At 52.4% G+C, this 16,669-nt stretch overlaps 1 protein-coding gene across 1 annotated transcript; it reads right to left on the reverse strand.

The window, feature by feature from the left end:
• Positions 1 to 1,550: 1,550 nt before the first annotated feature.
• On the reverse strand, positions 1,551 to 16,340 carry LOC8025783 (guanine nucleotide-binding protein G(o) subunit alpha). The gene is made up of 10 exons (XM_002399193.5): positions 16,013 to 16,340; positions 15,092 to 15,244; positions 12,145 to 12,236; positions 11,280 to 11,372; positions 11,063 to 11,223; positions 10,408 to 10,536; positions 8,646 to 8,775; positions 4,983 to 5,054; positions 4,655 to 4,742; positions 1,551 to 4,352 (listed from the first exon to the last, which is right to left on the reverse strand). The coding sequence occupies exons 2-10, from the start codon at positions 15,213 to 15,215 to the stop codon at positions 4,162 to 4,164; spliced, it is 1,080 nt and encodes a 359-aa protein (XP_002399234.1). The 5' UTR covers positions 15,216 to 15,244; positions 16,013 to 16,340; the 3' UTR covers positions 1,551 to 4,161.
• Between the last annotated feature and the right edge of the window lie 329 nt (positions 16,341 to 16,669).

Here is a 16,669-nt window from a genome sequence, read left to right on the forward strand (position 1 = left end):
AACTGTATGCTTCTGTGCTAACATTCATGCAATGCAACTGGCGCTGCGCTAAATAATCTAGATATGGACGCTTAAATTTTTTCTATTTTCTCGCGTTTTGGTATTGGCTTTATTAGGGCCTATCGCTCGTAGGGCGAGGCCCGATTTTGTGACCCGCAAAACTTGCCATCTTGGGGAGGAGCGACGAACCAAATTCGACTGTCATTTCCAGTCGGTAGTGTTCGCTTATCCCCCGCCGTGGCTAGGCGACACCGTTTCTGCCCAAGTCACCATTGGCCAGGGCCCTGGAATTGGTACAACTGAGCTAAAAATAGTGAATTTAGCCAAAAAATATGGGCGGCTTATCTTTCGGCGGTTGGGAATCTCTCGGGACGTTACGGTAGTTGTTGATGTACTTGTTATCGTCGTCGATGTTGCAGTTGGCGATGTAGGGCGTCCGTCGTCGACGTTGCCAAATCCAGGAAAAAGATTGCTCGCACCTGCGGGAGTTGAATTTGGGTCCACTGCGCGCGGAGGCGTTAGCACTGAGCTACGCCACAGCATTAACGAGCCACTTTAAACTTGGGGGTTTTGTAGTAGCCAATGCTCACTGCAGGTGCTCTCTTGGAGAAAAAAAAAGAAGTTTTTTTTGCACCGTCAATGGGAAGAGCTCGTGCCGGGAGATGCGCTTTCCCGCGCTCCGGAACAAAGAAACAAGCGTTCGGAAGAAAGTGGTCGAATGTCTGTTTCATTCCGAACACTTTTGTTTGTGTGAACGTGACGCCGGTGCCTAACGACTTGGCCGTGACGGGACTGCTAAATTTTTTATGCTACCCAACGGATGATGACCACCGAGGGACCAGTCGGGCCGTACCCTCGCTCGACCAAACGTCCAACTGGTCCTGCAAATGTCAGAAACACGGCCAAACCCTGTCGGGCGCCGCTCGCGTGAGGCCGATTGAGTTCGGCCGCCTTCGTGCGCGACCAAACGTCTGGTCGGACGTTTGGTCGCACGTGGGCAGGGCCCGACCGGCCCCTAGTGGTTACTGCACGACCGGTGGCACGAAGAAACGCCCCGCAAGGATGCCATTCTGCGGTCCTCAATACGCCAAAAGCGACAGTCCAGACGTGAATGCGAGGCTCCCAAAAAGTGGTTCTGGCAGGGCACAGGCTGCCACCCAGCTGCTGAGAGGGCAGTTGGCTGCCGGGCGGTCTGATGTGCCAACCTCTAAACTGTAGATACATATGACACGCCCCTCGTCTTACAGGATCTTCTTCTGCTCACACTCTGCAGGCATTCCACCTGGCATTGGGCAAAGAGTGCAGCAGTTCCCGAGCAGTGTTGGTCTCACCCCGACGGAAACTGCCGTCCTTCTCGATTATTCTATAGAGTTGATCTTGCAGTGTTCACGTCGGGGGTTCCCAATTCTCGGGAGGTGTTCGTGACCGTAGAACCCACATTTGGGGCACGAGTTTGGGAGAGATGCCGTCAAGTACTCCAACAAGCGCTGAACCAACTGCAGTGCGGGGCAACCGGGGAAACCGTGAAATTCATACCCAAAAGTGTTTTCTTGTCACTTTTATATTCTCCTCGTAACTCTGAATGAGACCAAAAAAAAAACGGACAAAAACCTTCAGCTAGGCATTTCAGCATGCACAAATGAAAGTCACAAAGCGGTACCGAAAAGGTTGCCGCAAAAATGCAGGAACGACAAACGTCGCGCGAGGATGCGAGGAAATGGCCGTGAATCTCGCGCGATGTTGAACTTAAAAAAAACCTCTAACAAATTTGACAAAATCATGGACTCTAGGTGAGTATATTGAGGGCAGTTGCACACGGTAAAAAAAGTTTTTTACACTCATAAATAGCTGGCATAATGCACAATGTAAGTACTATATCAAAAGCCACCTAGGAAACAATCACCAAAATACTGCGCAACCTTAAATAATACCAAAAAATACACTCGTACACGAGCAATTTTGCCGAAAAACTCCGACAAATCGACGTAAAAATGCCTCTCGCACGTGAAGCTTTGCAGGACACAAAAAACAACACAGACAGATTGGCGGGACAATGTGGGTAAACATCTGAAACGCAAGATAGTGAATAGGAAAGGACATTCCGTAGTAATAAATAGTGAAGTAACCGTTTTACGGCCAATTCTAAGCTGAGGCGACGTTACCTTGTCCGATGTTTTGCTGCAGACTACAAAAACATTCTTACAGCAGCCTCGCAGAATAGCCGATAGAACTCTAAAGTGCGGGCAATTTAATGTAACCAAATGAAATTTGTCACGCTGTTGCGCCACCGTTGCAGCAATGCACTTCGTATGCCCATTTGAGGACGTGCCTAACAATGTGTGTTCATGGCAGGTCTTAAAAAAAGGGGCAGACTGTTCTGTAAGCTCATTCCCTTCATAATCCCTCTGGCAGTGTCTTAACACCAGTAGTGTCAGACTCTAGCGAGAAAAGTCCCGCGTCAAATGTAATCCAAAGCCACAAACTGTTGCAAATATATACGATTGGAATTACTGCAAAGCATTGTCTGGTTTGCAGCACGGTGATTGGCAGTGTACCGTCTCGGCATTGCCACTGCAGCTAGTAGTGCCTGGCAACACTAAGATGGAATGGATAGTGCGAGTGATTCCTCTCGTATCTTAGAAGGCACAGTTGGTACAGTAACAAGTTTCCTCCAGTTCTGAAAAGCTCCTCAAATTTGGCTACCTCTGGTGTCTTTCACGAGAATTCCCAAACAAGCCCAAAGGTCGTCAACAACACCCAACGAGTAAACGAAAACGTTTCGGCCGGACGTAATCTCGCCGCACTTGCGAAGAGAGTTGCAGATCGCGGAATGAGCTAATCCAACGTTCTAAGCGCGAGAGAAAAACACTGGGATGCTGTGCCGCAAGCACCAAAGTAAAGAAAACATATTGCACATAATGCTCCGGGTGGCAGCCGGCACGAGGCAAAGACTCAAAGAAAACCGAGATATTGAGCATCTGCAAAGATTAGAATGATACAAAGCTCAACGAGTATCACCGGCATTTCAATTTCAGAGTTGTTGCAATGTTGCGGAAAAAGTGTTGCGTAAAAGCCCTATGAGAGCTTAACCTGGGAAAGTGCAGTGATTGAATCAGCCTCGAAAAGGCCCCCATCTGGTAGCTGCTCAAAAATGAGTACCGTGTCAGCATTTGGTGAGGATTCAAATCCAATCGCACGCTTCGTGCCTGAGAAACGGGGACCACCAATGTTACTCTGTGTGGGGGGGGTATTGCCCGCCCCAATGTTCCGTTTCAACGGCGGTCAACCGATCGTGCAGCCACTTCAAATTCGATCGATCGTTTCGAGACTTTGCAGCTGGCACCCTCGTCGCGAATCGGGAGACGACTTTGTGCCGGAACATTGTTCTGCGGCGAGGCGGCAAAAGGTAGAGGCACGTGGGTGTGGCTTCGTAGTTGCCGACGCTCACAATGACCGAAGCAGCTTCGTAAACTTCCCGTCTGTCGGCTGCACGAAGCTGTCCGAGGGCCGAAAGGAAGCGTATGATGCGTGAAATCGAGATTCAAACGACGCGATCGACGTTGCAGACGGGCGCCAAATGATTCCACCCGCTTAAAGCTGTCAGGAGTGGAATGTAGATTCTGCGGAACAGCCCAACGTAACCGTGCGCAGCTAAAACTTGCATACCCCGAGGCTACACATGCACACACATACCGATTTGTACGAAGCTCTAAAACAGAGGGGAACCCTATGCCACATATATGCAAGAATCTGACAGTAACATGGGCTATGTACATAAACAGAAAGACGCGCAAATTGAACCAACCCTTACGCAGCAAAGCGAAAGAGATTCCAGTCGAAAACGATAGTTGCTCGAAAGACGAAAGCTGCATCGAGTTCACGCCAGTTGAGCGTGGCGCATCCAAACGAACAATGAAAGGAGACGATGAAGATTGTCACTCGTAACTGAAGCTAACAATGACATTAGGCACAAGTGGTGACCGGCTTGTTGCGGTCACTGGATGTTTCGAGAATGGAGGCGAGGCATTCTGCACAAGTCTGTCGGACTGCGCGGACGAGTTGGCACGCTTCACGTTTCCTGGAGTGAGGGAGACTCGCACGTACAAAACCAGACCCCAGGTCCGGAAAAGACCCAAAGCGGGCAGAGGGCATTGCTGGCCCTCAGAGAAGGGTGGCAGTCTTGAGGTTTCCCCTGAGCACGGTGTCCATGGCCACCTGGAAGACCACCTGAACGTTGCTGGTGTCCGTGGCGGTGGTGAAGTGCGGGTAGACCAGCTTGCCCGGGTCCCGGTTGCGGCTCTGGAACCGGTGCTGAATGAACAGGGCCCCGCTGTCCACGTCGTAGTCCGGCCCTGCACCACACGCAGGCCTCACTGGGCTGCACTCCGGGGGAAGTGAGCTACGCCCTAGGGCAACCTCGCTTCGATCGCTCGGTTTCCGAGAATCGGCGGAGTTACTGGCTTTTGCAGACATGTTGGACCAGCCACAGTCCGTCACGCTCGTCGCTAAAGCGACTTGCGACGGCCAATCAGATTGACCAAAGCAGTCGTGGCAGCCCAGAGAGGTGAACGCAAATGATTACGGCGCGGTTGCACCAATCGCCCAACGTAGAGCCGAGGCGAAAGTCTTTGAAAATTGGGACCGGAAAACGCACCTTTGTAGTCCGGCAAGTAGTAGCGAAGGTGGCGCTCCGAGTAGAGGATCTTGTCGCGGAACAGGTCCAGTTTGTTGAGGAACAACACCTGAAAGCAGAACGTCCCGTCGGATAGATATGAAGCAGCGTCCGCGTAGGCGCATCGCGACAACAATCCAGGAGTCGAAACTTAAACCCTCGTATTAAACCGTTTTTAAAGCGGTATTGCGTTCGTACGGAAGTTAACTCGGACATCGCGAGCGTCACGGGGCAATGCAATTCCACGCGCAACGGTTCTTCACAAGCATCGATATACTGCCACAAATAATTGTTCAAGAACCAAACTTACCAGGGAAGTGTCGGTGAAGAACATGTTGTTGCAGATGGAGGCGAACAGCTTCAGGCTCTCCTGCAACCGGTTCTGCAAAGTTGGAGGTTGTTGGAAGACGGAAACTTCCAAACCGCACACGCTTCGGGGACCGGGCAATGGGCACTGCCGGCAAACCCCGATAAACGTCCCGCATCGCATAAGTTGGTTCGATCGTTTTTCTTTTCTTTAAACGAGCAAAGAATGCGTTTACATAAAGATAAAATAATTCTGAAAAAGGACGCCACCAGCATAGACACAATTTCTTCGAGACTGGCCACGTACCGCACCAGACTCCGGGGCACGAGTACAAGGGATGACTGGCGGTAAAACGGCGTTGACGGTACGTTCTCGGTCGACCCGGCTGTCACATTGGCGACAGCTGGTTCCCTCCTTGCGGGGGCACGGTTAGTATATTCCTGTTTGTTGCATCTGCCTCCCCAGCTGCTACGTGCGAAGACCTGAGCCGTCTTTGTTTTGCTCCTCTCTGCACGCCCCTCGCTCGGGCAACTGGGCACAAGTCCGGGCCGGGCTTTCGCAACAGCCCCTCAGTCTTCCCTTTCTCCGCTGCACTTCTGCCATCCTCGACTATGCCGTTTTGTTTTGTGTGGAGTTCAAAGTCCGCAATCATACACCGCAGGTGCACGAAGCTTCGCTGCTTCGCTCTGGCGCATCAGGGGCGGCGCCCGACGCAGGGCTGCCAACCCGTGGGAAATTTCCCAGATTAAGGTCTATGTGGTAATAAGAAAATCTTGCTAGTTACAGTGGAGCTGTTAAGAGCTAGGTTCCCCAGGATCGTGTGTGGTACCAAATTGATGTCGACACAAACCTATAAAAACTTCTGGACAGCTACCGCCATCTATGAGCAACGGTGGCAAGCACACAACCAGTCTGGTTGCCGCCCTCGCTGATAGATGGCAGCAACCTTTCCAGCGATTATACAGAGTGAAACAAGGAGACGGCAGGTTCTTTAAATCGACCGCAAAATTCGGTTTCCCAACCTATCACGCTGCGACTTTGTGCAGCGTTGCCCACAGATGGTGCATTTTTTTCATAAAATTTGCAAAGAGCGAACTTACCTGAGGAAAAAGTAAAGAAAGAAAAAGGCTTAGCTCCTACGGAAACGCAGCGACGCCACCGGTCTTCAAACAACACGGCGCCGTTTCGCACGGGAGACAAGAGATGGCGCAACGAACGCCGCGAACGAGCGAGCATACGGCGCCGAGAGCCAGCATCTTTAGCAGACAATCTTTTCGACTCAAAAGCAGCGCATGTTCCGCAGGCGGCGACAGTCGCAGAAACAAAAACAGGTGCGATAACGACAAGGAACTGCAGTTTCTTGTCTGGTAAATACGCTGGCTCTCGCCGTCGTCTGCTCGTTCGTTGGTGGCAGTTGGCGTCGCGACCGCTTGCGCCATCTCTTGTCTCCCGTGCGAAACGGCGCCGTGTTGTTTGCAGACCGGTGGCGTCGCTGCGTTTCCATAGGAGCTAAGTCTTTTTCTGTCTTTACTTTTTCCTCAGGTAGGTTCGCTCTTTGCAAATTTTACAAAAGAAATGCACCATCTGTGGGCAGCGCTGCACAAAGTCATAGCGCGATAGATTAAGAAACCGAATTTTGCGGTCGATTTAAAGAGCCTGCCGTCTCCTTGTTTCACCCTGTAGAAGAATGGATAGTTGGGCGCGTTGGTGGGAATTCATCGTAGGAAACAGCGCGAAAAACGGGCGAGGACGAAGAAGAAACACACCTGACGAGCGCAGCGCACGTCACGTGTGTTTTCTCGTCCTCGTGTGTTTTGCATGCTGTTTCCTACGCTCTTATCAGTTTCAATTTGGACTTGGGATGGATTGGCCGCGTGCCCTTCCGGGGAAAGAAGACTTGGTGCGGAAGGAGTGGCGACGTGCGCAGCAGCGCGAATGGGTCTGCAATTGACGCGAAGCCACTGTCGCCTCCACTTCCACTCCGTCCACCGCTTCACACTCCCTCGCGAAAGAAGAGCACATCTCTCGCCTGGAAAGCCGCCCTTGAAAACAGAACCAGCGATGTAAACGGCGCCGGCGGGCCAACGCCACCGACAACGATCGTGCCACGGAGGCCAAGCGCAAGCGCGAGGCCCGACGACGACGGCGCTCCATCCCGGCTGAATGGTTCCCGGGTGCGACGGCGAGGTTTCAGAAAGAGTTTGTGGAGAACCCATTTGACGTGACGTGCGCCGTGTGCGACCGACTCTGGTTCGCCGGAGACGTGTCCACGATCCACGGCGTGTTGGACGCGAAAAAGCGGGAAACGGGCGCGTTGTGCAAGTGTATCGAGTCGGCGGACGTCTGCAAAAAAACCGGTGTGCAGAATAAGCCGAGATTCCCTGCTCAAAGGCGTGGTGTCCCGGTTTGCGACTGTGAACGGCTACGAGGGCCCACCCGTACCGGAGCACCTACTAAGGTTGAATGTAGTGGAGGAACGAGTACTGGCGCCTCGACTCCCGTTCGTGAGCCTTCGGCAGTTGACGTGGTATAACAAAGACAACCGGGGACAATACGGTTCTCACATAGTCAATTACCCAATCACACCTTAATCCTTACATTTATAAATACCTCATTTACACCATAGTACAGCTCCGCTGGTCTTCCTTGTTTACGAGAGCGGAAAGGCTGAAAGGTTTTTGAAAGGAAATTTTGGGCACCATATATTTATTTGGAATTTTTTAGGTCAATTATGATTTTATATAGAGATAACATCGAATGTTAGCGGCTTTGGCTACATTTAGGCTATTCCCTCCAGCCACTTGGCGGCAAAGCCAATTTTCATCTGTTTTCATCGCCCCCTATGGAGGAAGGGATTAACCGAGCAGATGCTTCTGAGCGCGCCACTGTGCCTTAGTACAAGAAATGTCTGGAGAATCCAGACTTACTATGACTAGTAATATTTCGTGAAGTGATGTGCACGAAATGGTAGTTACTGGGTGTTGCGTTTGAGTTTGAGAACTCTCGCTTGGGTTACACCATTCGTTTTGGACCGACTATTATAAAAAGCACTATGGAAGTTATTAAGCAGTACCACGTTCTAAAAGCGTGCATAACATTTAAGGAGAAAATAGGGTTTCACTCGTCAGTTTGAATCTACCGCAGTAACACTTCCCGTCGCCAGATTTGCTTTGGTCACGCTTTTGGCCCAATGAACTCAACTTTGGGAAACGTACGCAAGGCATAAAGGCTACACAATATATCTCTCATCATAAAAATGGAAATGATGCGAGAAAGAACAATGAATATTTAGTATTACGGAATTATTTGGGCAAGCGAAGGAAATTTCGCAGAAATAGGGAAATTTCAAGCATTCGCTAAAGAAAAATTTTGACTTTCTGTGTTGGCAGCTCTGGCGGCGTCCCAACCTGCCAAAGCTTCCGTAGACTGCCTAGCCAGAGAGCAACTTGCGGCGGGACAGGCGTTTGCTACACTCATCGCTCCTGCGACGACGCAACACGTCCGCGACGTGCCGAGAGACCACTTTTAGTAAAGATGCTAGTTGGAGACACATTCGGGGCAATATAGTTGTTGGGAGACGACAGCCTGTTGGGCTTTTGAGAATCAGATGGTGCGCTAGGGTGCGACTGTCGACAGTTGCAAGCGCGCCCAGAGACGCCCACCCACCACGCTGGGGTCCTCCTGGAGCGTCATGTCGTAGCCGCTGAGCGCCACCACGTACAGCAGGGCCTTGACGTCGTCGAAGCACTGGATCCACTTGCGCCGCTCCGACCGCTGGCCGCCCACGTCGAACATCCTGCGGATCCGCCGGGGTTCAAGCGCGCTCGTAACAAGTCGCAACCGTACCACTCGTTGACGCCCAAGTGCCGACGGGGCCGCACCTTCAAAACGACAAAGGATTGCGGAAGTGCGAGCGAGACCTAGAACTAAACACAACGTAAACGAAAACGACGGGACGTCGTCGGTGAAACCCGGCCACGAGTCGAAATGATGAAATGAGAGCTAAGAGTTGGAACTGGGAAGCACTTACCCCGAGGTGGGAAAGCAAAACATTACATTAGCCGTAACTCGCGACGAGCGTCGACCGCAAATTTAATGACGGTAGCTGGTCGATGTGGTACCCTGAGCGCATTCACAAAATTGGGGCACACATTCTTGAACTCTGCTCGCGACACGCTCTTTGTCAGCCTCCTGCTTCTCCTCTTACTCGGGGCCATTTCGGGCCCGTCCATACTAATAATAACAATAATACTTTATGTACTGAAAAGAAAAAACACGCAAGATAGTATGCTGGCCCACAAGAGCAGAAATGCTTATGCGTGGGTCCAGCTAGTCAACAAAACACTGCATACATCATCACACAAAGGTTAAAGGGCGACTCCGGCCAAAATTCAAAAGGAAACAAATTACTGGTATCGCTTTAGGGACACAAAATACGACCCCAGCCAAAATAGTATGTCAAGGGGACGCCGCATTTCCAACTAATGCCGATAAAAAAAATGCGACCCGCCGCGAGCAGCCGCTCCTTAGCTGGCCGCCAGCGAGTCACCGATCGCTAAAGCAACCTTGGGCCGCGACGTCCACCATTGTTCTCTTTTTTTCCCACCCGGCCCGGACGGGCTTGCCCGTTGCGCGGTCGAGCTGCGTAAAATGCGCTTCTTTGAGATGCCACCGCTGCTACTTCGGCTAGTGCTTGGCGTGTTTAGCTGCTGCTTTTATCTGTAGCCCGTAAGTATAGCCTCGAGCGGCTAGTTTCGGTTTTGTCGATCGCGTCCCAAACAAAACCTTGAGGCGTCGATATCTTTAAAACTATGCACAATACCGAGAAAAAAAATTACATTTTGTAATTCAGGGACGCTGACTGCACTAAAAACAGTCATAATGCCAAAAATTGGAACCATGGATTGGAGTTGCCCTTTAAGGAAGAAACTGCGTACTAAGCAAACGATTACAACATTTAATCCACAGGTAGTCGCAGCGAGCGTTTGACACCGTTCTCTAACGTTTAGTTTTACCGCGCAAATGGATGTTAAATTACATAAAGTTTCAGGCAACGCCCTAAATAATGCAGGGACGTAATATTTCCTTTCTTTTTTACCGTAAATGGTTAACAACTTGCCAGCGCACCCCCACCCCCCTGTTGAAGGAGAGAGGCGTCCGAACGACACTGCCTCGCCATGGACCGAGTGTGTGAAAGATTCGGTCTCATTCCTGACAAATGTCGCGCGACGGCACGGCACAACGGCAGCTCGAAAAACCGTCCTTTTTCGCGCATTTCCGAAGGGGCAAGATGCGCCGAAAGGCAAAGGAGATGCGCAAAGCACGAGTCGAACCCCGTTTCCGGCCTCGTTCCGCCGGCCCGCTCCCCGAGACTGGCGTCGCTACGCACGCGACTCCGAGGACGCGGCGAGAGAGAAGGCCCACGTGCCTGAAGACGATGTCGTCGATCTTGAAGTGGGTCTCGATGATCCCGTTGGTCCTCACGCGCGCACGCAGCACGTCCCTCGGCGAAGGCACATACTTCTCCGAGCAGATGCGGTCCATGTTCTCAAACAGGCTGCGCGGCATGGGCAACCCACGGGTCAGTCGCTCCGTTCGCCAACTCGCTCCCACAGATCGACATAAAGACGAGGTTGGTCGATCGACCAACGGAACAATATGCGAGCTGTATCTGCAAATACTTCAAACACTTCCTACAAATGGAGTGGTGGATAAAAGAAGACTCTTTTCGGGAAAAAACGGCCAGCCACGGTGGCGGATGTCGGGGATAGCGAAAGACACTAATTAGCGAAATAACAACCTAAGATTCACCGATTCACTTTTATATTAGCAAAAATTAACGTACGGTTTCAATGAGAAACTTGTCGGGCGTCGTCAAAAGCCCCCAAATCGGTCAATTTCAGGAAGGGTCGAAGCACGGGGGTGCGCTAAATTTCTCGCTCGTGCGGCCGGCTGGAAAACCGGCGACGTGAAAACGTGGACAATTTTTGTAACGTTCCATGCTTTCGCTTCGGCGGCCCTTTGCCCGCAATTTCCGGAGCCGAGCAACGGTTGGCCCCCCGCGTCGGGACGACGGGACTCACTAGAGGGCCGAGTCGTTCAGCTCGTACTCGAATCCCCTGGCTGCCGCCAGCCGGATACCCTTGTCGTTCCAGAGGTTCTTGAGGGCCGAGCCCACGAAGGGCAGCATGGCCGTGCCCTCGTCGAAGCAGCACTGGCAGCCCAGCACCGTCTGGGCGTACGCCTGCAGAGAGATGGTTCGGGTAAGGGGCCCCTCTTGGAGCCCCCGAGCCCACCCACCTTGTTCTTGGGATTCTCCAGGTTGATCCGCAGGATGCCCATCCCGGTCAGCACAAACTTCATCGAGCCCAGCAGGTTGTCCAGCACCGTGGGCTGCCGCGGGAGAGAGGTCAGTCAGGACTCGACGGTGCCTGAAAAGCGTCTTGCACCTGCGCGTCCCTCGTCCAAGGTGGTCCTCGAGCAGCAACGAACGACACTGCGGCATGTCGCGATCCTGGTGGTTGCGTGTACCGAGTCCCAGTAAAAAGTAACAGCGAATGGGAGCGTTTTTCCGTTGCCAAAGCTTTCATGGACTGTCAAGCTCGAGCTCAACCCGTGGCAGAACGGGCATTTGCCGACGCCTCTACGACATCGTCGGGCGGAAATCTAGGGACCACTTTTTAGGATGCGGTAAACACGCCGGTCGGAGAAGCATTCTGGGCATTGAAGCGATGGGGAAGGACTGCATCGCGCATTTCCGTTCTACGAACGCTTCCATCCCACTACACGTCCCTTCCTTCATCGTCCCGCAGATATCCAAGCTCCCTAAAGTGTCAGCATTCTTCCTTTTTTTTTTTAAAGAAATACGACGGAGTGTCTAGATTAGCCCAAGGTCGTCCACGTCTGTTCGTTAGTGCTATACGGCTAAATTCAGTCGGAAATCCGGAATCGACGCATACCTATACGGCGATTCAATTTCCCCGCTAAATATGGCTGGAAGCGTTTTTCCGCAAAATTTTAGTGGCAAGGCACCAATCGGAGTGTAGCTCGCGTTCCCCGAGAAATGCGAGCGGCCGGACAACAGAAAGCTGGACGACGCCGGGAGAGGGCGTCCCCACCCTCTGCCCGACTGGGCGTGGCGGAGGACCTTGGACGCATCCCTCACCCGGAAGCTGCGCAGCTCCTCGTCCGAGAAGCCCTCGTTGTGGATGATCTTCATCTGCTTCACAATGGTGCTCTTGCCGCTCTCGCCCGCACCTGGACACCCGAGGGTCCGACCGTCAGGATGCGGCACGCCGCGAGACCCACTCCGTGTGCTCGCACACCACGCCCGGACCCCTTTTGACGGGCCAACCAACCCTTTCCCAAACTCAGTCTGGCATCACTGTCGGCCGACTAGGTTTTTGTCGAAGAAAAATTGGCAGCCCCCTCGCCAGGGGAGGAGGCAAGAGGTCGTGCTTTAGAGCGTAGCTCTTAGGCGCCCGTTTCCGGCTTGAGCGGCGTCGCCGTCGGCGTAGCTGCATGGTGCATTATGGGACGCGTGAGGTCACTTATCACGTCATTAGTGATGATGACGATGACTTCATCCTCACCGATGACGTCATCGTCACTGATGACGTCATCAGTGATGATGATGATGTCACGTGACATCACTGATGACATCATCACAATGACGTCATCGTCACATGACCTCACAGGGGTCACGTGACGCCACAAGGGTCACGTGACCCTCGTGAGGCGACGGCGCCGCCGCTCGGAGGGAGGAGTAGCGGACAGGATGAGGAGGTGAGGAGTGGTATAGCCTCCCTCACTATCCTTCTCTCCTCCTCCTCTAGAGCTGCGCTCTAATTCGGCGTTACAGGGAGTTGTAAACGGCTTTCATTTTTTTGTTTCTTCACAATCCCACAAAGGTCGTCCAAACGACATCACACACTGCCTGACGATACTTACAAAAATGCCAAGGGGAAGCAAATTGATTTAGAAGGGCGAGAGGAAGAATCACACTTTTGGTTTCTACGCTAGGTGGCGCGAGCTACCACCCGCTACGAGGGGTACAGCCATTAGCATCTATCCATCCATCTCGGGTGTATGGCATTGGTGCCAGACTAGAGGCAGCCCTCTTAAAGTGGAGGAAGGAACAAGCTGAAGATACTACTGAGCGGAGGATGCATGAGGCCCAAACGTTCCGAGACGCCGGTACCACTTGAAGCACGAATTAGATACGACGGCTGCGTAAGCGCTCATTTCGGTGTGTGGTCCAATCAATCAATCTCTCGGCACAAGTATGGCTCCAAAGCCTTTTGACGGTGCAAATTTAATCGAGGCGCTTGTGGGTAGCCACTTTGTACTGGTCGGTTCTTATGTTCATACTGTCGAAACTGAAACGAATTGAGAAAGAATTGTGAGGTCATCGAAGAAACAATTCTCACTTTTCGTGCAAAAGTGACAATGCCCGATGAGGTGCAGTTTTATGAATGCCATTAGCTTGTCAAAAGTGAAACTGCTTTTCGAGCCACCAGGTGGAACTAAATATTGAAAAGGGTCCGTTTTCCCCGTGGACTCGATGTTGGCGACGCGATGTTGCCACCAGAACTCTAGAATATTCTAAGAGGATGCGGGCGATCCGGGACGCGAGACTTTCGCATGACTGATTGCGTCGACGACATCGACAAGCAAGGGTGAATCCCGTACCGTTCTTCTTCGCTTCGAGCTCTTTTTGAGGATCGATGCTCTTAAAGGAGCTTTTAGCATTCCCAAAGCTATTTAAACAGGTAGAAAAACCTCGATTATTGCATCTACATAGTGTGACAGAGCCACATTTTTAAACGCTGTTAAAACTTCAGTTTGGGCGAGGTTGTTCACGAGTACTGTCCGAGTGTTCTGTGTGTCTGTAAGCTTGAAAAACAGTTCTTCTAGGGCGCCGTAACGTCGGCCATCACCTTATTAAAGGGTCCGTGCAACATTGCGTCGGAGTGTGTCCCATTTTATGCGAGCTTACCGACGCCCGTGTGACCCGAACATACTCGCACGCAACTGACCAAAAAGCATTTCCGTTACAGTGGAATTTCGAGAATAAACACACACTTTTGGAGTCTCTGATTCGCGAGACTTGGTGACAGAGTTGTGGTAATCACGGAGTAATTTCTCCACAACTTTGTGGCGACGATAACCGAGAGTGGCTCGTAGGTTCAACATGGGCACCAAGCGAGCGCTTGATTCGGGCTCGTGACAATCAATGTTTCGGCTCTCGTCCAGGTAGCGGCTCTCGTCCGATCGCTTTGACGACGGGAATGGTTAAACCCTAGCAATGTCCGGAACTCGGAGAGTGCCCTGCACTTTGCCAACCCCAACAGGTGGTCACAGTGAACATTGACGGCATACAACCGCACCGGGTCACGGGGCTGCTCATTCTAGCTGTGAGCCCAGGTGTTGAAGGATGCTCATTTTTCTCCGACTAAGGCCTGCTCCATAGCTCATAAATATCTAGGACCAATTCCAGGCAGCACTTATTGAAAGTATGAAAGCCGTTTGCGCTGCCCCTTTGACGATAACCAGTGTATAGTCACGGACGGTAGGAAAAGGCCCAGGCAAGTGCATGGCTCCGAAAACCTCCGATGCTATCCAACGAAAGAAGGCTGCATTAAGGCTATTAGGTTAACGAGTGGCATTTCAGTAACCGTTCCACCTTTGCCGTTACTCCCCACTTAATCGCCGCACGACTGCCGAGTCAACACCGACAGTAGCGGCGCTCGGTGAAATAAAATAAATACCGCTTATTGTCACTTATTCCTCAAACTCGTTATCGAACGCCCAAAAACTAATCGCTCAACGTGCCTACCCAATGGTTTCAGCCACGCTCGATTTTACCTGGAGTTGCAGAACGCCTCTACGTTCGGCGTCGGCACGAACTCGGCGACAGCTCGTCAAGCGAGGGGCGACGACAAAAACTGTTTGGCTGCCGAGGCCTCGACAACAGTAGAGTTTTCTTCGGACGGACAGCGACTGCTAAGCCAAGGCTTTGCCCGGACTTTTCCGTATCGATCGTACAGAGCTGTTGCGGCTCGTGGAGGCGGGAGACTGTGGCCACGGGCAAAGGTGGCCCGTGCACCCACCGAGGAGCAGGATCTTGATGACGTTGCGCTCTTGACGGGCGAGCTCGGCGATCTGGCGGTCGATCTGGGAGCTGCGCAGCCGGGCCCGGCGCTCCTCTTCGTCCTGGCTCAGGCATGCCCCCATGCTGCCTCCATGGCCGAGCACTCCGACACCTGCGCCCAGCAGCGGGCCAAAACAAAACGGCCCACAGTTCCCTAGTCGCAAGATTCTCGAAAACGCGCGCTTGAACCCCGCTGCAACGGAAGACCCATAAAGGGCTGCCCAAACAGGACGGGTTTTCTGATTTCACGCCGTGTGCCCCACCGGAAGCTTTCTCTTTTCTGATCTGTTCTCGCGGAGTCGATGTGTTTGAACATTCACTCCGCATTGCGGAGTTGATGTTCAAACTGAGAACGGACGAGCGCGCCGCGACTCTCTTATAAAAGACGTGTACGCTTATCTCTTTGCCGTGGAAGTTTTCACGGTGTCCTGCTTGGGCAACCTTTCAGACGATGGGCCGTAGGCCCGCGTAAGCTACCCGCCTGTGTACAAAGAATGCGGCAAAGCAATGAGCCCGCAGTCACTGACAGCAGGAAGAGCGGGGAACCTCGGCGTGCGTACAAACGCTCGTAAAACTCTGCCGTGTTTTGTTTGCAGGGGGGCGACTCCTCCAAGCAACGAGCAAAACGACGCAGGCGAGCACGGAGAAATCTAATAACGGACGACACGAACTCCCAAGCACTCGACTCAAAAGCGATGGCAACGGATCGCTACGACCGTTGCCAGTACGACCCGAGCTTACGTGCCGCGCTGGGAAGGCCCGAGATCTGTCCATGCATGCACGTGGGAACAAAGATTACGGCCTCGCTGAAAGTCGAGTCCAGAGGCGGCGGACATTTTTAAATTGACGCTCGCGAAAAGATGTTTTAATATTCACCCACGTTTTGCCAACGTATTTCGAAGCCGGGGATCTTCGCAGCCGTCCGGCGGTCGAACACGGGCAGCTCGTAAATCCTAGAAAAACACGTTGCCCCGCAAATTTCGAGACGAAAGTACACAACGTGCCGAGAGCGCTGACACAAGGCGATGCAAGTTGGCACAAGCACACAAGCCACAGGCGTTCTTGTTGACATTCCCAGAATGCTTTGCTCGAGGACGCCAAGGGAGATGCATAGAAAGCCCGTCATGTGGCGCGTCGATCGGGGAGCGGCGCGCCACCGCCCGATCCTAGGTGGCGTAAGCTGCTGCCCGATCCAAAGGGCTCAGCCATATTCATCTATCCATCCATTCCTCCGGCGGAAGGGTTGCGTCCATGTTCCTGTCGTATTTTTTACCCGTTCTTCGTCCCTGTTTATCTGCCGTTGTCCTGTCATTTACCCGTTCTTCGTCCCTGTTTATCTGCCGGTGTCTTGTCGTTTATCCGTTCTTCGTCCCTGTTTATCTTAGGCTCTTTTTCATCATGTTTAACTGTTACCAACTGGCCCAAATCACCCCCCCCCCCCCCCCCCCCCCCACACACACACACCAGGGAAGAGGGCAAGAGCTCCCGAGCTCTTATCAGGATTCTCTTTGTGCCTCCCGGATTTGCACAGACGTCG

This window comes from Ixodes scapularis, unplaced genomic scaffold, assembly GCF_016920785.2.
Source record: "Ixodes scapularis isolate PalLabHiFi unplaced genomic scaffold, ASM1692078v2 PGA_scaffold6__148_contigs__length_123643588, whole genome shotgun sequence".
Classification (NCBI taxonomy): domain Eukaryota; kingdom Metazoa; phylum Arthropoda; class Arachnida; order Ixodida; family Ixodidae; genus Ixodes; species Ixodes scapularis.